This window comes from Platalea leucorodia (genome assembly GCF_965183815.1).
Source record: "Platalea leucorodia genome assembly, chromosome: 3".
NCBI lineage: Eukaryota > Metazoa > Chordata > Aves > Pelecaniformes > Threskiornithidae > Platalea > Platalea leucorodia.
This window is the reverse complement of record NC_138825.1, coordinates 14,115,268-14,141,220: the sequence shown is the minus strand read 5'-3', so window position 1 is coordinate 14,141,220 and position 25,953 is coordinate 14,115,268. Positions and strand designations below refer to the sequence as shown.

The 25,953-nt window shown below is 47.9% G+C and overlaps 1 protein-coding gene across 2 annotated transcripts in view; it reads right to left on the bottom strand.

The window, feature by feature from the left end:
* Window positions 1-25,662, bottom strand: part of SLC8A1 (solute carrier family 8 member A1) — a gene marked incomplete at its 3' end in the record, with an annotated part of 104,567 nt that extends 78,905 nt beyond the window's left edge. For both annotated transcript variants that reach the window (XM_082306160.1, XM_082306161.1), the window contains exon 1: window positions 24,005-25,662. In XM_082306160.1, coding sequence (XP_082162286.1) covers window positions 24,005-25,560 — 1,556 coding nt within the window. In that variant the 5' untranslated portion in view covers window positions 25,561-25,662. The remainder of the gene's footprint in view (window positions 1-24,004) is intronic.
* Window positions 25,663-25,953: the final 291 nt, after the last annotated feature.

Here is a 25,953-nt window from a genome sequence, read left to right as displayed (position 1 = left end):
ATTATGTTCACAGAAGCCCCCTGATACCTCTCAATGTCCCATGCTGGAGAGAAAGATAAATACTAAAATCTTAAACTTTCCTACTTCCAGTGTGTGTCATAGACAGAAAAACCTTGCTTTGCAAGGGGACACCAGGGACCCACACTGTTTTGGCCAATTATACCCTCTGTTTCTGCTGTCCAGTATCCTGCCCGTCCTGCGTGATACGGATGTGTCCTTGTGTGGACCAGCAAGTCAATGCTCATAGGTTTTCGGAAAGCCCCATGTCTCCAGGTACATGGCTCAGGACCTCTAAGCTGCGAGCAGCTGCCCTGGTTTTGTCCTTATAATGCACATCAGGAGACATAGACTGACTAGGAAGCAGGTGCTAAGCAAGATGAAAAAAACTCAATGAATTATTTCAAACAAACCATGCCCAAAACCCATGAGCTTCTACTTCAGGTTTGAAGTGTGGCATGGAGAGCCGAATCCAGCCTTCCAGTCCAGCAATAGCTAAAGTATATTAGAAAACCTGTGAAGGTCCGTTGGTTTCCCTTGAGAACGCTTGGCGATTGAAGCCGGTAGGAGGAGGCTGTGGGCAGGACACGGCTGCTGTTTTTCTCCTCCCAGCAGACTCAGTCCCACCTGTGTGTTGCTGAATTGCAGAAAGCTCTCGCCAAAGCCCACCAGCTGGCAAGGGAGCTGGAGCAATGATGCACACCAGCAGGTTCCCACAGGCTGGTCCCAGACCCCTGTGCTTCCATTTCCCACCTGCAAGGGCAAGATTTATGGCTTTTTTTAGGCTTGTACAAAGTCTGCAAAGTCCTTTGGGCAGGATGTAGTGCTGGCATGGTAGGGCCCTGCTTTTGGTCCCTGGTTGTGGAAATACTGTTCCATCATGTGAAGCAGTAAGCTGCTGTGGGTGCTGGGAGAGAGCAAGTGAAGAAGTGGTACACAGGAGGGAGAATGCTGCAAAGGTTGGGGAGGGGGTCAAAGCACGTGGCCCACATGGTGACGGGTAGAGGCACAGCTGTGGGGCTGCAGATAAGGTGAAGGACAGCAGAGACAACATGGGGGTAACACATCTGACCTGGGTGCTCTCAGGAACCTGCATCATGGTTAAACTGCCTGAGGGCAGCCAGTAACACATCATGTATAAAGGATCCTGCATGCACCAAGAGGACTGGCAAGCAGGGGGGTTCCCAGCACAGGCAGGATGATTACACAGCAAGGAGAGCCAGGCTGGGCTGAATAAATCCCAAAGGGCCACTGCTGGACTAGCACAGGAACACAAGTAGGAGCAGGCTGGTTTTCCCTGCACGATGCCTGTGCTGGAGGACAGGAGCTGAGAGGGGCAATTTTGGGGCAGCAGCTGCCACACATGCAGGTTCCTATTCACATAGTCTCAGGCAAACAGGAGATGCTGGATGCTGGTTTCAGCCACACACAGCAGGGCAAAGATTTTCCTCACTGCCCTGAGACATCTATTTTTAAACTATTGCGTATGTTTTCTTTCATTACCAGTCATACGCATTTGCTTTGAAAGGAGGTTACAAATAAGGAGAAAGCCCCTCGTTAATTAAGTGACTGGATGGGCCCATGCCTTTGGCTGAAGTGATTTATTGCCTCCTCCCTCTCTTAGCAGCCACACAGGCTTAAAAGCTGCATGAGGAAGAGCTGCTCAGCTCTTGTTTGGAAATGAACTGGGTGAACACCAACGTGGAGATGGGATTGACTTCAGTCATTGGCTGCCAGTCTTTTAACCTCTAGACAGTTCTTTGGAAGGGAGATCCCCAAAAAGGGGACTGATCACAGGTCAAAACCTGCCCCCAGCTCTGCCGGGACCGAGTTTGATGTTATTTACTCTGGAGCATCAAAATTTGCTCCCACTTGGCATTTCTGAAAGGTGTAAATACAGACAGCATAAATGGACAGAGATTTCCTAAAATCTCATCCACAGACATTTTTCCGCACAGAAATACCCCTACTATCTGCTAACCCAGAGGGCAACTTGTGCCATCCTTAAAGTCAGTCCCAGCAACTGATTTATCAGACAGGTTTCTAGCTGCCTTCAGAGAGAAGGCCAGAAAGTACCACTGGGAATTGGGCTTCCCTGGGTGATAAGAGAGGAAGGAAAAAGATTTAGAAGGCTTAAAGGAAAGGAAAAAAGGTATAAGGAATAACATAATGTAAAGGGGGATGGAAAAAAGAAGGCAAAGTGGAAACAAAGTTTAAAACAAGCTTCAACAGCCATCAAGGAAGCAGAAAATAAAATGAACCCCTGGCCTCCAACGAGGTGTTCAAATGCCTTGGTTCTGGGTATCAACAGAAGAGCTGAGACAGGCAAACCACAGGGATGTTATTTGGAGCAGCTTGCTGGCTTTCCCTAGAGTTTAATAATAGCAACTGTATTTATACGACTAAAATGTTTTTGTTAAAAGGCTAAGTACTGGTATGTCACACTAGTCACTTTAATTTAAAATAAATTCTAAAAGTTCTCACTGGAAAGGCTTGCAGCTAACTATAAATATATGCAATATGCAGATGGATTTTTTTGAAAGCAGATTTATTCTTTTTCGGAGGCACTAAACTGCACAACAGTGCAGCATTTCTGTGGCACAAATTTCCAGAGGCCCTGGGAGTCAGGATTTCTAACTGATCTTGCTGCATCTTTTTTTAGCCCTTCTGCATGGAGCGGCAGCTCTGGCTGGTCTGATGTGGGGTTTTTGATGTGTGAAGAGATTTTAAAAGGTAGAAGAGAGAGAGAGAAAGGGGAAAATGAAAAAGGAAGAGTCCTGGGCAGGGTGACAGCCCTCATCCTCCCTGTTACTGTGAGCATTTGGAGGAAAAACCTGATCAGTCAACTATGAGACTGAAAGCAGCTACCCAGACTCCAGTCCTGGGGCTTCTCTAGGTGAGTGACAATGGCCCCAAACACTCACTGCATTCATTACTTTTCCCTAAATGGAGACTGCAGAAAGTTTCCTCCAGGAATGTCCAGCCCGTGCCCTCCGCTGGCTGCACTTAGGCGAGACATTACCCCTTGCAGTAGGGACAGCCGGGTGATGTGCTGGATGGCCCTGACTCCCCCTTCCTTCCCAGACACAGGGAGCTCTTTGCTGGCCAGCAGCAGAGAGCAGAGCCCAGGTGAATCCCTTGATTCCCTCAATGTGGAGAACACCCAGCCCCACCTCCCATCCTCCATATGGCCACACCAGGAGAAACCACAGGAGGATGCAGGTGGCCCTTTTTATTGAACGCTTCCATCTCCTTTGCAAGCCTCAGGATGGGGCAAAGGAGGTTCATCTGCATTTCAAACCCCAGCTCCTGCAAACTGGCCCAGCCCTGGCCACTCCACCACCCCCTTATCCAGACTCTGGCCAGCAGCACCCTCCCAGGAAGGGGAAAGCAGCCAGGCAGGTTTGAGCCTGCAAAGGGAACCGTAGCGTCCCCTCTTTTTGTGCTTGCAGAGAGTCTAAAAACATCCCCGATGGTCTTTGCATGCGCTTTTTGTAGCTTGTAAACGTTGCCGGAGCGCGTGACATCGTACATTTGCGTTGCCCTAGCAGCGGTCCCACAGCAAAGCAACAGAGCTACAGCACCGGTTGCAGAGGCCAGCAGCACCGCAGCAGGCTTTGCAGCAGAGCTCTGCCCTCACCTGAGGCTTCGGCCCTGAGTGAGCCCTTCAACACCTGGTGTAGCCCAATCCCACTGGGGCAGCTGGAGGGCATGCTCCCTTCACAGCCCTTTGCCAGGAGCAGAGTTTTCATTGCAGCTGTTACAAAGGATAATTATGGTGAATTCCTTAGAAGGGATTGAAGTCAGCCTGCTACCAGATAGCAGGAAATATTTATAACAATCACTTCCAACTGCAGCCTTTCATCTAAAATCTAAACAGAAAGCTGAAATCCCCAGGCCTGTAAGTTGATACCTTGGCTATATATGGTCAAAGAACTACACAGGGGAGAAAAAGATGCTAAGTCCCTAGCAATCCTCGTACATGCAGCACCAACAAGATCCATTAACCTCTGTAAAATTAACAAGCCTGTACTGTCAATCAGCTTTGAAGTATGATTGTCATGCTGTTGCATTAAGAGCTCTGGTCTCCCAGGGATGTCTCAGCATGCCACACTCACAGCCACATGTATGACAGGGCGCAACATGCTGGAAATGCACAGACGTCCCCCGGCCTCGCACGCCTGTGACAGCAGGTCTGAATTATAAAGTGCTATTAACTATTACAAAGTCATCGGGTGACCCACTGCACTCTTGAAGTAAAGCACTGCCAAGCAAAGGCAGGGCATTTTACAAGATGCTCACTGGCAAACAGGGGAATGGTGTTTTCTGGTATTCAGGCTTGCAGAAATGAGAGCAAAACCAACTCCTGCATGAAAACAGACCTAGAAAATCACAAGGCAATGAAATTCTTTGCTTCAGACACTAGTAGTGACTACAACTTACCCTTTGTGGAAAAGTTCTTTTGATAGCAAAAGTCCACATTTTCCACTAGAATTTAAATTTTTTTTTTAAGAATCCCCCACATGCCCTTCTGCAGCAGCAGGAAACGAGCTGCAGAGCTTTACTCAGAGAGGTGCTTCATGTGTCACACGTGTTCCCGCAGCTGCCTGGCCCCCCAGACCGTGAGCAACAGTACAGGGGTGGCACAAGGCCTGACACAAGGTCCTTCTTCACTACCTGGGGATTAACAAACTGGAGCTTGGCTGGGACAGCGGTGTTTTCTTGTCACCTTCCTCTGCTTTTAGCTGAGCATTTGCTAACCTAACACCACAGATGTCAACTCTGTCCTCACTTCCCCTTCGGCTTGCAAACTGTTGCCCATCTCCCAGCTTTCAGGTTTACTGTAATGCTGGAAGAGCCACTATTTCTGGCTTTGCTGTGCGGTTGGGAGGGCAGGGACATTACCTCTTAGGTGAGACACAGAGTAGGGATGTATGCTCACAGAAGCATGGGCTTGAAAGCCAGCACTGTCGGCTTTTCTTCCAAGGAGGAAGAACAGGTTCATAGCCCCTGAAGAATCAACAGCTTTGGCCCTGTGATATTAAGTGTTTTCTTTTTCCAAGACACTGCTGTGCACATGCACTCCACCATGGAGATGGTCTCATGCTCAAAAGCAAAGAGCTGGCATTCCTGCCCTCAGTCTGCTGCATGTAGGTTTTTAACAGCTCATCCGTGACATTAATCGCAAACCAGTCAAGTGAATTCGCCAACACACATAAGCCTTGAGCCAGAGCTCACAATGCTTGGTCCTCATCAAGAGATCAGCCTCTGCATAGGACATCTCATAAAGCAGTCTGACAGGCAGATGAACCCATGTGCCTCTGGGGTAGCCTGTTTCTTTTTTATTGCAGTCGAATGCCTTCCTGCCCACCCCCAATTCATTACTTGCAACACAGTTTCAAGAAAACAGCAGTGAACATCTGAATTAAAAAAACAGAGATTATAGAAGAAAAGCCATGTTTCCTTTTGTGAGATCTAACATACTGTCTCAACCTGCTTATTGTTACTAGGCAAACAGCAGCAAATTCATTTCTGCAATATGTCCCTGCCATATGTGGTGACAAAACCACGAGAACCATTTCTATTTAAATACAAACCCTCTTTTGTTTCTCTTTCTGTAACTCATGCTGTATCTCAGCAGGGCATGGTCACAAAACCACCAACCAACCAAATCTTGGTCTCAGTGCCAAAGCAGCAGCAATGCCAGCTAGCTACACCACAGCAAATGGTGAGTGTGCAGTGTGGAAACAACCATCAGACACAACAAACCTCTTTGCAGTGATGGCAAGTAAAAAGATGCAGGCTTGAGAACTGCAGTTTGAAATACATTCCCCAATAGCTTTTGCTGGTAGTTATTATGTGAGCTCTATCACAGTGCATATTTGGCTTATCCAACCAGTGCTGGTGCATTCACAGCAGGAGCTTATCCTGCAGACAGCACCAGGCTGTACGCACATGCACCACCGCGCATCCGGGTGCTGCCTGGAGCACGTGCCCAAAGAGCACTGAGGCATCCTGATTTAGATCCCATTAAAACATAGCTCATTTATTAATTCTTGACACCTGAGGACTAAGCCCACCAGACATCAGTTCTCTCTGCAGGGAGCCTGCGAGGCCAAACCAGGAGCAGCATTATGCCTGTGTAGGTACCCACAGCATATTTTGGGGCAGGATGACTCAGGCCCACCTGGTTTGAGGCAGGGTACAAGCCTTCTTCCCCTGAGCCCATGACACTCAGAAGACGAGCAGAGGAAACTGGAGTGGCAGGACAGAGGGGAGGTTGGGGTGGAAACAGGGACAATACGAGGAAAGACAAGAGGTCTCTGTGGGAAGAAGGGGGTTTCTAACCCCAGAGGAGGACTAGGTGTGGTGAGGAGGGACCTTGATGCCTGCTGACCCTTCCCACCTTCCTCATGTACTCCAGAGCCACTTTGCTGTCAATCTTCATTCTGCATGCCTCAGAAGCCTGGTTACCTCTGACCACCAGTCTGCATTGCTCTCTGCCTGCATGCCACAACAAAACATGCGGTGCTTGCAAACACCAGATAGGAAACGTGGAAGGACTGCTCTGAGAAGGAAGGTGCATCTGCTAGATGTTCCCAGTCACAAGGTTGGAAAGGAAAAGGACTGAACCCCAAAACAGCAGCGATATTTGCATGCAGACTCACGTAGTTGCAACCCAGCCAATTACACTCCCTAGCTGACAAGCAAGAGCTGTATGTGCTCTTTCAGGTGAGTATGCAGCATCCTCAGTAGAAATCTGAGTGTTACAAATATTTGTTGAATCTTCTTTTAACAATTTCAACAGATAGATATAACCCAGGGGTTTAGCTACTGGGGAAAACTCTTCAGGTTTATCTGCAGTCTTTTATACTCCCCTAGACTTTAAAAATGTGCTGCCTTTGCTGATAGCTTTGAGATTTGAAAAGTGCTCCTTTGCTGAAAGAGCAGCTGTGGAGCCTACCAACAGGAGCAGTGGCCAGATGATTAGCCCTCCTGCTTCAAGGCATTTTTGGCCACAGCTGTGGCTGAGCTGGCTTCCCTCTACCAGGCTGCAGCCACCCTTGCAACTCTTCCAGCAGAAAGAGGAATTATTCTCCCTTCACCTGGCAGGAGCTGCTGCTCAGTGCCCACATCCACAGGACAAAGACAATACATTCTCCTTCCTCCACTCGATGGAGTCAGTGCAAAGAAAGCTCCCATTGACAAGATAATGAGAAGGAAGAAGTACAAGCCTGAAAAACACATCTCTGATGAGAGCATTTCAAAAGGTAGCCAGCTTCCAGAAGGCAAGAACCATTCTCCACCACATCAGTTATCTACAGAGATGTAAGAAACTGGTTGACAATGAGAAATTAGATAATAAAAGTTCTGATTTAACTCATTAAAGGTTTCCACTATGGCTCCAGGTTTGTGTAGTCCCAGTGCATGCTGAATTTTATGTATGCCTGCATTGTAACCATCTTTGGAGAGCACTGCTACAGGGTACAGAGCGACAGGAGAAACTGAAGGTAATTTTGTTCTGCAGCTCAAGAGATGTGAGCCATTTCCACTGTCACAGTATGCAAGCAAACCTCCACCTCCCTCACAACTGCACCTCAGCCAATGAGACTGCACCCCTACAGCAGGATCATGGCCCAGGGCCTTCCCAGCCCAGTAAATCTCTGCAGGTCACTCAGTGTTAGTATTGCAACGTGGATTTCTGTCATCGAGGACTGAAGTAGGCAAGGGTGACATTTTATTTTGTCCCAGGTGTCTTCTCTAAAAAGCAAGCCAGCCTCCCCTCTAAATCTATGCGGTTTCTCCTCCTCCAGCTTTTAAAATGAAAAACAGATATGCTTCTGTGGAGTTTCCAATTTTCCCCATTTTCACTGAGACAAGAAAATGCAGTGAGGTACTTCTGGGGAAAAATCCTCAATCAAACATTTCCCCAGTTCCAGCTGTTGTAGGAATGACAACCAACGAGCCTGTAGAACCTCTGTCACACAGGGAGGTAAACCAAATGACCTTCACAGGCCATCTCTAGCAGCTTTGACACACGTAGCTACGTTGTATTTGTAGTTTAGACCAGCTGTGAGATGAAGACTTTCTTTACATGCTATCATTTATGTTTAAAAATCGATGGTCTCCATCTCGACCAAAATCTGCCTGAAACCAGCAGAGAGATCCCACAGAGCAATGAAGAAAACCTTGCTCGAATGTCAAGGTCACCCAGGCTGCTTGGACACACCAGTAGGCAGAGAAGATTCTCAGGAGATACAAGCTAGGTTTTCCTGGGAGGGTTTTACCCTCCTGGGTTTTGCCTCTCCTGGCGAAACCACGCTGGTTCCCCCTCACTTGTTAGCACTGGGGCTGTGTGGCCTGTTTTGTAATGGGACTGATGGAGAAACCAAGGGAGGAGCAGGAGAGAGCAATGCCATGTGCTGGCATGTCTCCAGACCCACTTTGCTCACCCTGCAGCATGCCCCCATCCTTGGGAGGACGTCCGTGCGGAAAGGGCTTCCCCTCATAGCCCAGCTGCCAGCCTCCCAAAGGTTTAAACTCAGCCAGTTAGTCTCGGGTTTGTCACAAGCTTATCATAAACTAGTCTGTCTCAGCCTCTCCTTTTCATATAGTAGCTTCAGACCACCCTATTGTGTTAATGACACAGTGTTCTTTCTGCGTTAGAAGTCATCACTGCAGTGGCGTTGGGGAGATAACTGCTGGCAAATCAAGGCCCCTGCTCACAGTAACTGGTGCAAAGAGAAAATCATTTTACTTCATTTTTAATGATCCAAATGCAAGCCTAAAGCTACTCGTGTTCAAATGCGTTAGCAGAGCCCAGCAGTTCTCCTCTAACTCGTACATGTGCCTAAGCTCAAAAAGAAATAAATGAACAAAACTCATGCCACAAATCAAAGAGTGCTGTACCCCAGCAAGGACTGGAGGGTTGGCACTATGTACCGCTCCCCATGGTTGCTGGTGGAGATCACCATCATGCTGAGCTCTGGGTCCAAAGCTGGCACATGGCTTTGCGACTCCCACCTGCTCCTTTGCAGGACTTTCTGTCACATAACTAGGGTGCTAGAAGCAAATCCCTACTTGCAAAGAGCTGTTGCACAGGTTTCCTGACAATATATACCTTTTCAATGTACTGGCTTTCACAGAGAAATTGAGATGCTCAAGTGTTATTGCTTCACCTTCTGCCACAGTTGCTGTTAGCAGGGGTTTTCAAAACACTTGGCCTGAAATCCATCCCCTGCTTAAGTTTCCAGAGTTAATGAAGGAAAATTTAGTTCAAAAATTCAACTAAAATTTTCTGTGAAGCAATAAATAAAAAACCCCAACAAACCCAACTCCAAACGTCAATTAATTTCTTCAGGCTTCTAAACTAATTTATTCAGCTGCAACTTTCCTGAAAGGTAAACTTCTATTCCCTAATTAAATAATGTTCACACAGATCAGTACATTTCCCCTCATGTCCAGCAAAGGAATTTTAAACCTCTGCTCTAGCTGGGAGGGAAGGGATTAACACAATATTAAATATGGAGCTCTTCATGTTACCTTTTTTCTTTCCTTCTCTCACATGCACATACCCATCCACACAGAGTGTGACTACCTTGGCACCAAAATGCTGACCAACAGCAGGAAAATTCAGATCAATTTAGTTCTCCCTTTCTCATGTGCAGTGATTTTTCTTGGCAAGGCCAGAAGAATTCTCTTTTCCTCATTGCTTTTACCTTTGCTGCCTAGTGCCAAGCCAGGGCTCTCCCTGAAAGCACACTGAAGCCGAAACTTGTGCAAAATCAGCTCAATGCACTTAAGACATGGATGTCAAACTCATTCTGTAGCAAGACCCAAACAGCTTTTTCCAACTAGCTGTTGCAAACTTGAGCAGCCCAACCTTGCTCTAAGCTTTGATTGGGACTAGGGGCCTCTGAACATGACCCTGAGCATGTTGCAGCTCTGGAAGGGCTCACCAGCAGCTGAGAGGAAGCATTGATATGAACCATTGTGATTTTGGCCCCCCTTTCATTTTTCATTCCACCCTTCCTTTTCCAATTTTCATCATGCATTCAGCTCTCTTACTTTATCCTGCCTTATCCTCATACATGCACTTCCCTGGTTGTTCTTTCACCTACTCTGATTGCTGAGGCATGGGCATATGCAACCCTTTTAGGTATATGGGCACCTTGAGGTATATGCATCCCTTTTGGAGATGGCTACAGTTGCAGCATGAGTAAGTCCATTTACTCACACCAAGAGGAAAGGGCAGTAGTGCAAATTAGCTTTGCAGCTGATCTGTGCAATAGCTGAAGGTGACAAACGCACTGTGCCTGTGAAGCAGAGCAGTGGCTGAGCAGTGCCACACTCCCTTTGATGTACAGGATTAAGTGCCTGGTTTTTAAGCCCTTAGAGTCTGACTGTATTTTCCATAAGATCTCTGTTTTATAGCATGTGTGTGGCTAAGTGTCCAAGTAGGCTGCTGTGGCTCTCCCTTCTCGCTGGTGCTGGACTCTGCTCTCCTCCACTTCGCACGTGAGACCCCAGCACAGTACAAGCGTGCCTATAGCCCGGCCATGAGATTACAACAATTGGGGGTGGAAATCAGTGCCTCTCATGCCCCACCTGCACGGCCTGGCTGCCTTGCCCCCATTGCAAGCCAGACCCGTGCTTGCACCGACCTCTCACAGGTTTCCTCCCAGTGCTGCCAAGCCTCTCACCCTGCATCACAGCCAGCAGCTAACAGCTTCCCAGCATCTCCACTAAAAATGCACTACTTTAGCAATGTAATGAGCTCCCCAGGTTGAGTCTTTTACTGACTCCCCAGAAATCACTGAAAGGACAAACTGCTGTTTTGGTTCATTACCAAGTGCTTTGTAGAAATGTTTTTATATTTGCAAGAGACCAACATGCTCCTTCATACTAGGTCTAGGAAGACTTGAATTGAGAAGCAACTTAAGCCTTCCATCTTCCCTTCCAGCTCTGCAGGACTGACAATAGAGAGCAATTCTCCCCTGCACGGCAAACTCCCCCCTGGCACACCAAGGGCCAGACAGGGCACTCTAGATGCTAGTCAATATTTTTCTTAAAACCCCAACTCTTGGAGCTCTGGGATTCAACAAGAAATTTAATTTTCACCTAAAACACAATGAGCGAAGAACCCCCTGAGGCTTTAGCTCTTGGCACAGCAGAGGAAAACATCAGTAGCAAAGCTCAGGCAAATAAAATGAACCTCAATGGCATTGGCATCACTTTCTGGTCTTGTAACATTTTAAGCAGCCGAATCACCAGGGAAGCTATTCCTGACATCGTAGATGCAACTCATGGGTTCTGCACGTGGACCTAGAAGAAAGCGGGGGCAAAGACCAGGCAAAAGAGGAATACCAGGAGACAAGGATGCAGGAAAAGGAGCTCTAGGTTTTTGCTTGTGCTTTTCAAAGTTATTGCCTTCAGGAGGTAGAAGCCCTCTGGCACTTTATATTTACAAATTAAAATAGGCACCACCTCCTTTGGCACCCAAGGCTGAACTAAAGCCTTCCTTAAGGATCTGAAGTTGCTGAGGAAGAGGAATTTTGGAAAACTTCAGGCTGGTTCTGCAGTTCTACTCTGCCAGATGATATGAATCCATCCAAACTTTCCCTCATTGTGGTTTTACTACATTAACACCCAGAAGCAGCTATGGGATAAAAGCTACTGCTGCAGTCCACAAAGCTTGCTGGCTCAGCTGGCACAGAGTGCAACAGTGAATGTTTCAACACAAGGCAGGCACTTTACAAGGAAATCAAACAGCTCTCCTGGCTTGGAGAGGGCAGGCTAAAGGATCAGAAGTTGGGGGCTATATATATGCTATGGCAAAGGAGCAGGGAGGGGAAGTATCTGCTTTAGTGGCTAGACCAAACTTGTGGTAAAATAATCTAAGATAACTTTGAAGCATTGCAGAGCAAAGGAGAACATTGGCATGGTGCTCCCAGGAGATACCAGGAAGCCCCTGGCTGGCAGGCACAGGGGCAGGAGCTTTGTCTCCTGAGCATTGGGAAAGAAGGGGACAAGACTGTTTCTCTTCTTCAGGTCAAGTATTTACAACCCTCCCCAATTTCCCCTACGTTTTCAGGATAGCCTCTCCTTGCATAGGTGTCTGCAATGGCCTGTGCCCAGCTGCATGGAAGAGTAGAGCAATCTCCCTTTCAGTGCCAGAGCTTTGGGTTCCCATTACCTGCTCTGGGAGAGGGAGGACACCACAAAGAAATAAGGAGCCAGTGGTCCAAGGGAATTTTCCTAGCTCTTCTCTTCAGATGTGTTTCCCAGGTGAGGTTTAATAAGCACAGGCCCTAGCCCACCACTGCCTTCAGATCTGTTCATTAGCACCTTTGTGAGGGCCTTCCAAGACTGCCAGTTCTCAGGGGTCTGAGATGCAGTGTTTTAATTGTGTGTAATTAAATACTGCTCCCTTATCTAGATTTCAAAGTTTACTGTTGGGGCTGCAGTACGAATGCTCTCTTCCCCTCTAATTAGCTTCCTTAATCTGTGCAGCCTTGCTTCTTCCCCCATGGGGACAGGGCCCTCCTGCAGGGAAGCTTGGATTGCATCTAATTATTAGCAAAGGAGACAGACGGCAGGCGAGCACTGGCCCTGTCCCAGATATCGGTTGTGAGCAAAAAGCCCAGATTGGGTGGCCACAGGGAAGCTCTGAAGGTTGCATATGTATGCATGCATTTGGTCTTTCTGCTCCATCTGTAGGTTGCTTTGCATGTTACCCCATCATACATTTGTGGCAGAAGACCATGCAGAACAAGAGGCCACCTGACTGAAGTGCAACTCACGTGATGAACGCTTTTGCCTGGCTAGCACGTAACGACAGGAGAGGAAGAGTTCCTAAGACCTCATCTGACCCAAATCTGTCCTAAAAGAGACAATACACCCAATATCTTCAGTAAATTTTTGAACAGTGTCTCTAAGCTGTCCTCTGCTGTTGACAGCGGTCACCCACTCCCCCAAGCTACTCCTTAGTGGACCCATCTGTACTAGGAGGAAATTTTCCCTCCTGTGTAATCTGAATTGCCTCTGTTGCTTCCTTAAGACCCCGCAGACACAGAGAATATCTTATTGCCCTTTACATAGCTCAAGGCTTAGACCTTCCCTATGCCTGTGTCTTTCTAAATTCTCTCCCCTGCTCTCACAATCTCTCACCTTGGGTCACATTTCTCAGACCACCAGTCATTTTCTGTGCTTTCCGTTGGACTCTTCCCAACTTCTTCTGGAGTCGAAGTCAGAAGCTGGACACAGCTGGGCAGAGAGAGTGTAAGGATGGCTGCACTCCTCGTGAATATCTTCAGGATTACGTGTCTCTCATTCATTGAAAGAGCATGATGTTGTGAGCTCAGATTTGGCTGCCGGGTCACAATGGCACCCCCTGACTCAATCGTTCACCTCTCACTTGAATTTGTGCTTATGACTATTCTTGCACAAGCACTTTACAGTGTCTTGCTTCTGCTCAAGCTATTTCCCAGCCCATCTCTGTAAACTCCCATCTTACCTTCGATAGTGCTTCCAGCCTCTCCACTCTTTCTATCTGCAAGTTTAAACACCAAACTTCTCTTTTCCACACCCAACAAGCTCCAGTTCAGGACAAGCACCTGCCGAACAGCTTTTCACTCCCATCCAGTGGCACGTTTCTCTTTCCAGACAGGTTTGACCCCATCACCCCAGTGGCCCATTTATCCAGTGGTGCCTTATGACAGGACTGAACAAGGCAACATTAAAAGCCCTTCTGAAGCTCAGTAATATGACAACCACTGTTTCTCTCTTACCCAAAAGGCTGGCATAAAAGGAAATTAGGTTGGCTTGATAAGATTTGTTCTTGACAAATATATGGTGGCTGTTATTAATCTCCTTGTTATCTTTGAGGTACTTACAAATAACGTGTTGATTTATTCTAGGCTCTTTTAGGTACAGAAGCAGTCCCTATCACCCAGGAAACCTTCCAGGGGGACTGCTAGCAGCTCTAAGAGCCCCTCAGGCATTCCCCTAACAACATGAGGCTAGATTTCAGTATGCTTGCTGGGTCTGAGGACAGGTAGGTTACATCATTTGGGTCACAACAACCCCATGCAATGCTACAGGCTTGGGGAAGAGTGGCTGGAGAGCTGTCTGGCGGAAAAGGACCTGGGGGTGTTGGTCGACAGCTGGCTGAATATGAGCCAGCAATGTGCCCAGGTGGCCAAGAAGGCCAATAGCATCCTGGCTTGCATCAGGACTAGTGTGGCCAGCAGGACTAGGGAAGTGATTGTTACCCTGTAGTTGGCACTGGTGAGGCCGCACCTCGAGTGCTGTGTTCAGTTTTGGGCCCCTCACTACAAGAAGGACATTGAGGTGCTGGAGCGTGGCCAAAGAAGGGCAATGAAGCTGGTGAAGGGTCTAGAGCACAAGTCTTATGAGGAGTGGCTGAGGGAGCTGGGGTTGTTTAGTTTGGAGACAAGGAGGCTGAGGGGAGACCTTATTGCTCTCTACAACTACCTGAAAGGAGCCTGTAACGAGGTGGGGGTCGGTCTCTTCTGCCAAGTAACAAGCGATAGGACGAGAGGAAACAGCCTCAAGTTGTGCCAGGGGAGGTTTAGATTGGATATTAGGAAAAACTTCTTCACCAAAACCGTAGTCAGGCACTGGAACAGGCTGCCCAGGGAAGTGGTTGAGTCCCCATCCCTGGAAGGTATTTACAAGACAGGTAGATGTGGTGCTTAGGGACATGGTTTAGTGGTAGACTTGGCAGTGCTAGGTTAACAGTTGGACTTGATGATCTTAAAGGTCTTTTCCAACCTAAACGATTCTATGATTCTACCACCTCTGTCCTACATCTGCAGGCCTTGGTGGAACCTGTTGCTCAGCTCCCTTCCCCTTCTCCCTCTGCACTGCTAAGGCATGGACAGGACATCTCCTTCCCCTCTAATTCTCGTCCAGTTCATGCTTGGCCTGACTCTGACCCAACTCTCCCACACCACTCTGTTACAATCCTCCCTACTAAACTGACCCATTTTCAGCTTTTTTTACGATTCTTTCTGAGTTCCAGGTCACTGGAGAGCCTTTGAGTCAGGTAAATCTCCTGTTACACTTGCCTCCCTTTCCCTTGCAGTAGGATCATTTGTGCTTGAGGCATTAATACTGACTTTGTTTATATTATTTTTACCCTATGTAGGATTGATATCTTATCCCCCTAGGTTCCATCACATATCGTCGCTAAGGAGGAACATAAATTTAAATAACCAAACCTAAAGCGTGAATGCAAATCTACTGAACTAAGCAAATACAAAGCCCTGTGCAGACTCTTGTGCCAGGTAAAACCTGCTCCCCACCTGCTGGAGCCAAAGCAACAGGTTTCATCTCAGATCCAGCCTCCCGTTCTCAATGAAACCAGTGCATCTCTCCCCTGCTCATCGCAGCTGTATTTATTCCAGGCTCCCTGCAGAACAGACTTTTTTTCTGCCTCATATGCTGTGACAGGGCTGCGCATTCATGTGAGAGCTGTGCAGTATTAGGACAGCAGAGCCTGGGCTGCAGAATGGCACAGCCAAGAAGGAAAGGAGGGCTGCGTCTGAGGATGCACAACTCCTTGGAGCGTAATGCCCGCAGTCTCCAGACAGGTGTGTTTCTTGCCCATATCTAAAGGCATGCCAGGATAAATCATCTGTCACAACACTGGTGAGAGGAGCGCTCAGGCTGCACGGGTAAGGTCTTGGGTCAGAGGACAGCAGAGCCAAGGCCACACGAGCGGCGCAGAGATGGGAAGGTGTGTGCTGGGGAGAAGGGACAGGCAGGGGAAACTCCTGCACAGGCTGAGGAGCTGAGCCATGAGCACTGTAAAGCTGAGAGTCTGTCTGGGCAGTTTGAGGGGCTGATGAGCGCCTTAACGGATTGATATATTTCTACTCCAAAATTGTTTGCAAAGGCCCAACGTATAACTATTTTGTTCTCCTGGAAGCAAGCAACAGACTTTGGAAAAGAACTCAGAGCAAACCAATCTTTTTTTTGTTTTGTTTTGTTCTGGACCCAGCAAGAAGCTTTATGTCCTTCTTATGTCCCAGCCAACGAGACAACAGCTTTGTCACCTGGTGATGGTGCATCTGGCCTCTGAGACAAGGCTCTCCTCAGGGCGTACTGGGCCTGTGGTTAATTTAGAGCCACATCGCATGACCCCAAAATAGCACAGTGTGTGACTGCCGCACGAGTGTTGTATACAGGAACAAATAACCAGAGGAATCACTCAAGCACTCAAAAGAGTGAAGAAGCTTCCTGACATCAATGCCATAAAATTTAAACCACCTCTAGAAAAAAAAACAAAGGTAGTATCTCTGCACTGGTCTCCACTCAGGCCATCTCCATCCCTGCTCTCAGCCATCTGAGAGCATCTGCACTCAGAGGACCTTCCCCTGGAAAGGACTTTGCTCTGATGGGGCAGGCGTATGCCATGAGCTTCATCTCTCTCCTTCCAGCACCCAGTTCATGGGGATCCAGTCTGTGCCCCCGTTCTTCATTATTGCTTTGTTTCTCATTGCCAGACTCATTTTATTGTTACTTTGATTGTGTAGGAAGGAGTCCAGACACTAAGGAAATGGAACCATATAGGGACTGGACGGAGGAGGCACATGTTGGTCACCCTCTTACTTGCACAGCAGTGGGAATATTTTCTCTCTTACACTAAGATATTTTTAAAACAGAGAATGCCATTATTATTTGTTGTCACCCAGGATCCAGCATTGCCATTCTTGGAAACCAGCGCAACGCCTCCAATGTCAGTGTCAGAAACATTATTAGCAGAGTTTTTGATATCTCCCAACATGTCCTCAGGCTAAATGGCATTTATGACTGGGAGAGGGCTGACCTTAACTCCAACCATGCCCAAGACTGCAAAGCAGAGAACATACCCACTAGTACCAGTGCAGCTAGGCCATGCTCCCAGCCATCACAAAGACTATGGCTGTGAAAGACTAACTTTCAATCAGAGCTCCTCATGTGAGAGTACTGTAGAAATACAGATTGTTCAGCAAGAGCAGATTGTGAAGGTTAAGCTAACACAGTTATCCTATGGTGCTGGAGAACAGGGCAAGGAGCAGAGACAAGGGATAGCATAGGTGTCTTTCCCCTTGCACAGCAGTGACGTGCATGTCCTTGCTAGTGAACATGCAATTTTATCCCTGGTGTGAGCAAAGCCATTAGGGACACATACAAGGCAGATCCAGACATGGAAGACTGTGCATCACCTTTGGTACGCCTGCCTGCCAAGGGACATCACATCCCCCCCGCCGGCACAGAGCCAGACAACAGCACTCCATCCGCCTGCAGCATGCGGGATGATGCCTCTGGGCTCAGCCTCTCCCCCCCAGGAAGGGTCTGTTTCTGACTCAGTCAGTTGTCTGCCAGGTCCAGCTTCTCCTCTCTGTTTGGCTTTGGATGACAGCAGATGTTTCTCTGCCCATCTGCACAGATGCTTGGATGCTGGCTGTGGTCAGCTGTCTGCTTTTTATTTTGTCGCTCTCATTTTAAGCCCACAAATGCAGCCCTGCTGCTGGAAGAAAACTACTGAGTGCCATCCACTGAGGTCAAACCTGGGGGCAAAGTGTCAGAGGAAAGAAGCCTGTTCTCAAGGCAGATGCACAACTTGAACTCAGCACTTGCATTGGGGTACTGTGTACCAACTATTTACCTCTCCCTGCTCAAGGATTGGCCACAGTAAAGGATCACACGTGCACAGGAGGGAGAGGGATGGATCCTTGCTCTGTTGACAAGACCTGCATATCACAGCTGGTGCTAGTGCTGCTGCCAGCAGTGCTCAAGCACATGCCGGGGAAAGAAGAGAATCTGCAAAGGGGGACAGGACTTCTATCCCCCACTCTCGTCTCCCCAGCAAGGAGCTGCAGAGCAGCGCTTCACTCCAAGATAACTCTTTCCGACGCCAACAAGCTTCGCTAGGGTTGCTGCTTTAATTTCTTAAAACAAGCGTAGATCCTGTGTTGTATAAATTACTACAATGCATTTAATAGGTAGCCTTTTCATAAAGGAGCACAGCGGATGTGTACACAGGCCCTGATGAAGCTAATAACTGCCTCTCAATGGTTTTCAGAGAGTTATTACATATTTAAGATCCAAGCTCCCTTAATCAACCACAGAGATGCAGCTGGCAGCAGTAAATTGCCAACAACAGCTCATTACAAATAAGGAAACATTGGTTTTTCAAGGACAAAAACTGTGTCAGTTCTTCAGTGAGAGCTAACCACTCCTGTCCTCACCCTTCTCCCCCCCGTTTCCCCCAGTGATTTGCTAGCACAACTTGCTTCATCCAATAACACAACCTTGCTGCCTAATCCCCTCCACAGGGGACATCATCAAATCAAGTTCCTAGATTTCATGACTTATTTGGGCAAACGGCACAGACTGCATCCCGTGCTCACCCTCCCCAAGCAAGCTACGAGCAGGACTTGTCCTACAACACCATGACGATATGCCACAGAAGCACACCCACTGGCCTTACTCTGGAGAGGAGAGGACCAGATCAGGCCATAAGACACTTAGAGACACAGTTGTGAGTATGTGCTTTGCAGGCTTGAGACCTGACATGGCACTTGGAAATTATTTTTTTTGGTACACACCGTGTCTGTGTCACTCGGTGCCCAGTCCATGTGCACAGGACAACAGCAAGCACCTGCAGGGACTTGGGCACAGGAGAAAGGGGAGGGTCTGTGAACACCACATGGCCTTATTTCCTTGCTGTCTCCTAACAGAAATGTGGGGGTTGTCCAGTGCAACCAAGACAAGAGCACGCAGTTTGAGAGAGATGCACATGGCTGGGAGATATTAAGGCTAACATTTTAGGAGTGTTCAGGAAAGACTAAACATTGTGTGAACAAAGGAGAAAAAGCTCACCCTGTTATAGCTGTATCTTCCCCCCTGCAGCGGGGACAACCAGCTTTTGGCCTTCAGGACCCAAAGCAATTATACATTTCAGCCCCAGGGAACTTGTCCTCCCCAAAACTCCCCTGGAAAGGGAAACAGGTCCCCATGCCATGCCTCAGCCCGGTGCAACACACGTGCTCAGCTCGCTGCTGTGGGCCATGGCCAGGGCCACCTCCCATAAGATGGACCATCCAAGGACCCAAGACCTAGATCCTGCTGGCCGTATTTGAACTGCCTGCACATCCCACTGGGCCAGGCGAGACTGACAGTGGCGAGGGGAAAACATGCTCTAAAACCCAAGCGGGGCACTGGAAGCAGGCCAAATAAGAGATTAATCTTTGTTTTGTGTATTTTGATATCTCGCACTATGCCTCCAGACATTAACCCTGCGCAAGCCAGGGCTTGTGAGGGAGGGGATGCACACTGACCCACGCAAACAAAGTGGGATGGACAAAGAGAGAGAGAATGTGTTCAGCGATGAAAGATGAAAAGGGGAATGTTTGTTTGCTTCACTTTCAGCCTGGTTTACAGCGGTCTCTCAGCCACATCAGAAGACTGCTCTTTGACTGCATCCTACTGCAAGGCTGACCATGCTGGAGGTTTCATTTTCTTCTCTGAAGCTGCAGACCATGGATGCAAAACTGAGCTAGACAGGTCCCAGGGCTGAGTCAGGATTTTATTTTTACTGTTTCTTTAGAAATACCTCACCCAACTTCTTTTGGAAAAGAAAAGAGGAATTTAAAAAAGCAGTAACATTTGGTTCCCCCTCTGCCACAATCTATGTTTATTGACATTAACATTTTTAAAGGGCTCTTGGCATGGAGGCTATGTGGTCTCTGGGGATACTTTCCCTAAAAAATCAGAGGATTTAGCTGATGTTTGTGTCACTGTTAGCATTTGGCTCCTAGATTTATGCTTGCAGAGAAATGCCAAAGCTGGCTTGAACAAGTCAAATTCAATGGGCCAAGAGTGTCACTTCCTAAACCTGCAATAGACACCTTTTATGAAAACAGCTAAACTATATATTATGAACAGCAAGATCTATTGACATAAGATTCTCCATGCATTTACAGGTGTAAGGGCATAAGTGAAATACCAGTTTATTTGGTTATCCATATAATTGTGTGTACCATCTTCCTCACTGACTTATTCACGCAGTAAAATCTTTTCTTTTGGGGGGGGTCTGGAATGCAGATTGTAATAGATCTCCAGTTGCAATGTTATATCTAGGAAAACTACTATTTTTTGAACATGAAAGAACACACAGTTTTCATATAGCTTTGTAGTCACATCTGGAAGAGGTGTCTCTCCCGATGTTTCAAGACAGCAAGAAAAGATCCCATCAGCTGGGGGAAGGATTGCTTCCTCCTCTAAGACAGGAGGCTAGACTTCTTTTGAATTATTTGGCATTTGGTCAGGAGATAAAAATACACTGGCTCGATGAACCAGTGACCTCTTCTATGATCACAATAGCTGTGGTAGAGGGGTGGGCAGGAAGAGTCTGCAACTACGTATCTTCTCCATGTTCTCATCAAGAAAGCTTTAATCATTAATGGAGATGCAAGACAAGGCTGGAGTCACCGTGTTGAAGATGGCCTCAGAGGGAAGGCTCTCTCTTACACTTTAAATCATAGCACCCTGTCCTGCACCGATGTCTCAGAGCAACAGGTACCCGTGCAGCATCACTGAGACTGACCTTGCTGAGACCCAAGTCGGACATCTTTAGCTTTCTCACACAGCTTGGAACAATCTGTTGTGCAAACACAGCTAACCCCCTTGCAAAACACATTTAAATGCTGTTTCTTTCACTTGCCAACATGCACCCATTGAACAGACAAGCTGCACTTCGGGAGCAAGGAGCAGAAAAGCATCATTGCAAGAGGCTACCAGGCAGTGCTGGGATAAAATGTTCCATAGGAGGACTAACATGTTCTCCATTACACATCTTTTTTGGTAGCATCGGAATGAGATCTTTGTTTAAATGCACAGGAGTGGCATGGCTTCAGCAGTTACACAGCTATTTTGCGTGCTCTGGGAAAGGGGACATCAACAGATTGCAAAATGGGAAGTCTCTTTGGACACTGCAAACGAACAACATGTTACGTAATTGGGCCTTTTGGGAACTGGAGGAAGGTCTCCAGAAGATCAGGGCCCTCCCAGCGCTTTCTAATTTTACTGGGACTTACCAGCAAGCCAGCCCTCTAATAATAGAGACTTGTACACAGTTTTCTTTCATCCTTGTGTCCCCCTGCACTGCCCTACCTTTGTTGTTAGTGCCCTAGAAAAACACATCTTACTCGATTTTATCAAGCTGATTGATACAGCCTAGAATGGCAGAGCTGAAGGGGCACTGAGGACCTTTAGAAAGGGCAGCAAAACCATCTCTTGACCACCAAAGCATGGGAAAACCTGAAGTTTTAGAACTTTATTGAATCAAATGTGCTGGGGAATTGCACCATTCTACATAGCTGTGATTTAGCTGAAGCACGGCACTAACAAGCAATGACATAGCAAACAGGCTTTAGCTCTATAATCCACACATTGTGCTAGCACATTTTCTTTATTCCCATTAGAGCAAGTTCTTTCAAGGGAGGATGCCTGTAAGCAGCACCTCAGCTTCAGGACCACACTGCCTCTGTGCTGCAGGGCTGTCCTAAACTTGTGCCCAGGCAAACACGGACCTGCAGGAAATCTGCAAGTCAGATTGTACTATCCAACACCTGAACATGGACTGTAGCAGCTAAGTTTTAGATTAATACCTCCTGCCTTTCAGGCACATGAATAGACTGCAATTTGTACAATCAGTTTCATCCTTCTCTCAGAAAAATAAGGTATGTACATGTCCTCTCCCACCTGAAGGGAGCAAGCCCCTTGGTCAACATATGGCCCTGCAGTCGCCACCTCCTCCCACGCCATTGCCCAAGCCCTCACCTGTACCAGGCTGCAAACTCCTGAAGTGGTGCTTTCTATGTACTGTCCCTCCCTGTGATTTCAGGGAGAGATAGTTTAAAGGCAATAGAGATATGATGGCAATGCCCTGGCTTCTGCGCAGAAAAAACACACTTGGCTTTCCAAGAAAGCTGTTTTCCCCCACTTCTTGCTGGCTGTGCACATGCTGACAGCCAGTAAGAAAAGGAAGGAGGAAGCTTGCTGCTGTGGCGAGAGCACACCAGCACGCCCCGGGAGGCCAGGCAGCAGCTCTGACAGGATGCGGTCAGTCCGTTTCCAGCACACCCCTTCATTACTGGGCTGTTGGCAAAAGTCAGCAGTGAACAGCTTAGTGGAGGAAAGGCCACCAGCAGAGGCAGTAGGCACAGCACAGCAGGCCCCGGCACAATGCTGGGGAGAAGGCATCATTCCGCTGCAAAACCCCACATCACAGACTTGAGCACCAACAGGCAGCACAGACACAGGTGACACTACGTGTCTTTGATGAAGGACAGCACAGAGATCCTGGCCAGAGTGATGAATCCAAGACAAGGGGGAAGCCCAAGCCCCTCTGAATGCAGTCGCAGAGCCTGTGGCTATGTGTTTGTCCTGCCATGTAAACATGTCACATCCCAGGGGAATAGAGATCAAACGTCAAAGTATTCCTGCCAGTAGCCCAGTTTTGCTAGTGCTGAGTGACCTGGTTAAGAAGTAAAGAGCCTTTGGGGGATATTCTTATAGCCTAGTTCATTGCATCTCTGCAGACAACTCCCTGCTTCTCCCAAAGTGAAAAAAAAAAAAAAAATCAAATAACTGCATTCCTCTTTACTACAGTTATCATTCAGGAGCCAGGAACAACGGCATATCATGTGCTCTCGACCCTTGTGTGAGCAACATGCATGTTCTGGCCTCCAGGTTGCTGGAGCTGTTAAGTTCTTGCTCAGTTTTTCCTGAGAAGTCAAAACCCCAGCTGGTCTAATACCCTGTCTGAGAACTACAAGTCACTTTTTTCTTTCCCCCTACTTCAAGAAGTTTTATGATTCTCCCGTTTGCTTCATTCTCCCTGTGCACGTGGAGCAGATGATACAAGCAACAAACAGAATATAAGGCCCACTCTCACCACTCATCATGGGTCTGTCTCAGCTCCTGAGAGACCAGTTGTATGATAGGCAACACCCAAGCCAACATTTAGCTCTCCCTTTACATAGCAGTGCCCTTTATCAGTTACTGTTCCAAGTTCTACGCAGAGGTTTTGTGCTACAGAGTCTACTGTTGGACGGGACTGACCTACAGACACAGACTTCACTGTAGGAAGTGCCTGAGGCTGGAACAATGAAACTCCCAACCCTTGCTCTTCCCAGAGCCCCAGCTGGGCAAGGAAATGTCTTCATGACATATTCAAGGACAGATGTTTTCTACCATGATTTACTGGGCTAATTATATTCTCCACATAATGTAATAAACAAGACTAAAGCACTAATAATTTTTCCACCATCCACCTAGCCACACTCAGGAGTAGCCTCCATCAGCTTTCAGACTCTTCTTTATTTGCAAGCAGCCAAATGTGGCTGCAGTTGCATCCTAATCATGACGCTTCTCTGCATGACAATACTTTTTCAGGACATGCATTGGACAATGACCCAGGCCTGCAGCCTTTAGAAGATGAGGAAGTGAAGTGACCTTCACCAAAGCCCTGAACAGAGCATCAGTGGAACCCAGTCCTGGATGACTTGACCCTCAACAGGCAAGGGGAAGTAGGTACCACAATTCATACACTCAGTTTAGGCCCTTGCAAAGGCAAGACGGGTACTTGTGACTGAGCGGTAAGAGCCAGCTTGGTTTTGTTATCTGCTCCACTGTAGAGCCGATGCTACAGAGATCTGCTCAGCACATGGGTAGGGAGCGGGAGGCTGGGCTTACAAACCAGTCTCACCTCCCTGCTGCTGGAAGGGTGGAGTGCCCCTGAGCAGGCATCACTCTGGTCTGTTAGCAAGGCAGGAACGCAGCATTTGAGGCTCCCCAAAGCACATAAGGCCATTCATGGCTTACTGCAATGCGCTGGCACCCAAACACCTCCAGTGCAGCTCTGGGAGCCATGCGTATTTATTTTCAGGAGAACCAGAGACTGAAAGTAACAAATGAAACCTTCACTTACACTATCTCATCGTTCTGGAACTCCAGCTCCCCACAGGTGTCTTCAAAGTCCTCTCCTCCACCTTTGGCTGAGCCTTCAATGGTTTTGTAGGGCACAATAACATTTCCTCGCGCACCAGAGGTTCGCAACACTTTCACTTCCATGGTCCCCACACTTTCACTGACATGCGTTACTGGCTCCTCAAAGGTGAAGATGCCAGCGTGGTCATCATCAAAGATGGTGACGGTGGCAGTAGATGGTGATCCCAGGCAGGCAAGTGTTGAGACATGACTGGCCTCAAGAATGCCCTCATCTGAGGTCTCAGTGCTCACGCGGACGTTGCTGAGATGGACCAGGAAGTTCTCATCCTCCTCAAATATGTCATCGTCAATTATGCCAACTCGGATTTCCTTCTGGGTCTCTCCAGGCTTGAAGACCACTGTCCCTTCAGTGAACTCATAGTCAGAGCCAGCATTGGCCGTCCCATCCTCTGTCCGGAAGTCAACGTACACTGTGTTGGTCAAGTCACCTCCCCGGCGAATGATGGTCAGGGCGACAGTGCCACAGTTCTCCAGACACTGGTAGGTACCCTGCTCAAAGTAGAGCTTGCTGATGGGATCATTTTCTGCCACCTCACTGTTGACCTCGTGCATGCTGACGGCTTTGCGGGCCTGGTCTGCAGCATGTCTCTTCAAGATGTTGCCAGCTCCCGTCATGAGCCGAGTGGCCTGAATGCGGTAAAAAGCCCTGCTCTTCTGCTGCTGGCTCAGGACCTGGTAGTTAGCCAACTCTATAAGCTGTTCAATTTCCTTGTCGGGGTGCTTTTGTTTCAGCTCCTTCAGGATCCGAGCCATTTCCCTCCTGGCTTCCTCATCATCCTGGTCTTTCTCATCCACCTCCAACACCAGTGTCCCATCCAAAAAGTTCTCCACATGAGAATTAGCAACCTTTCCGTCCATCTCGATATCAGCTTTGGAGGAGGGCCGGTCACCCTCATGCTCAATGATCATGCCTCTCTGCTTGCCAGCTCGGTATTTCTTGTAGACGTACTTGTAAAATAAAAGCCTCCTGTCAGCTATCCAGGCAAACACCACACAGATGGGGAAGAAGAAGAAGGTGAGCAAGCCTTCCCAAACCTCCACAATCCCAGGAGAAGACACAGATAAAATAATGTAAAGCCAAGTGTAGGCAAAGATGCTCCAGGCCGCTGTAACAAAAAACACTCGCAAGTGCTTGATCTTCCTTATCTCTCCATCTGGAACAACGTAAACACAGATAGCAATGATGACAAACATGTTAAATGCAGCACTCCCCACAATTGTGCTTGGCCCCAAGTCCCCTGCTGTGAAGCCATGGCCACACACTTCGATAACAGAAAGGAGGATCTCAGGAGCAGATGAGCCCAAGGCCATCAGTGTGAGGTTGGAAACGGTCTCGTTCCAGATCCTCACTGTGGTTTTGCTGGTCTCTCCATTGGGCTTCTTGATGGTTATTTCCCGCTCTTGGGATGTAATGACTTCGATGGAGGACATGAAGCGGTCAGCTATGATAGATACTCCCAGGAACATGTACACCATCGCTACAAAATACACGGTTGCCCGAGCGATTTTGTCACCGAATGAGGGGTCTTGGGGTTCCCATATTGGTAAAATCACACCCTTTTTGCAGATGTATGAGCCAGTGCACTCCTCGGTGTCGTTCACAGGCAATTCACTGGGGCTCTCCGCATGTATGCCGTCCGCATGGAAGAGCAACACCAGCACAACACTCAGGAGTTGGAAGCTCACTGGGAAGGTGGGTGGGTGAGTTGCTCGCGACATGGCCGCTTCCACCAAACAGGTCCCAAATGTTCTCAACCTGCAGAGACGCAAGGAAAGATGCGTTAAGTGAGGCTGACCAGAGATAACAGATTTTCCTCTACACCCTGTTTATTTCCCATCTTTCCTAAATATATAATCAAGTTACCCTGT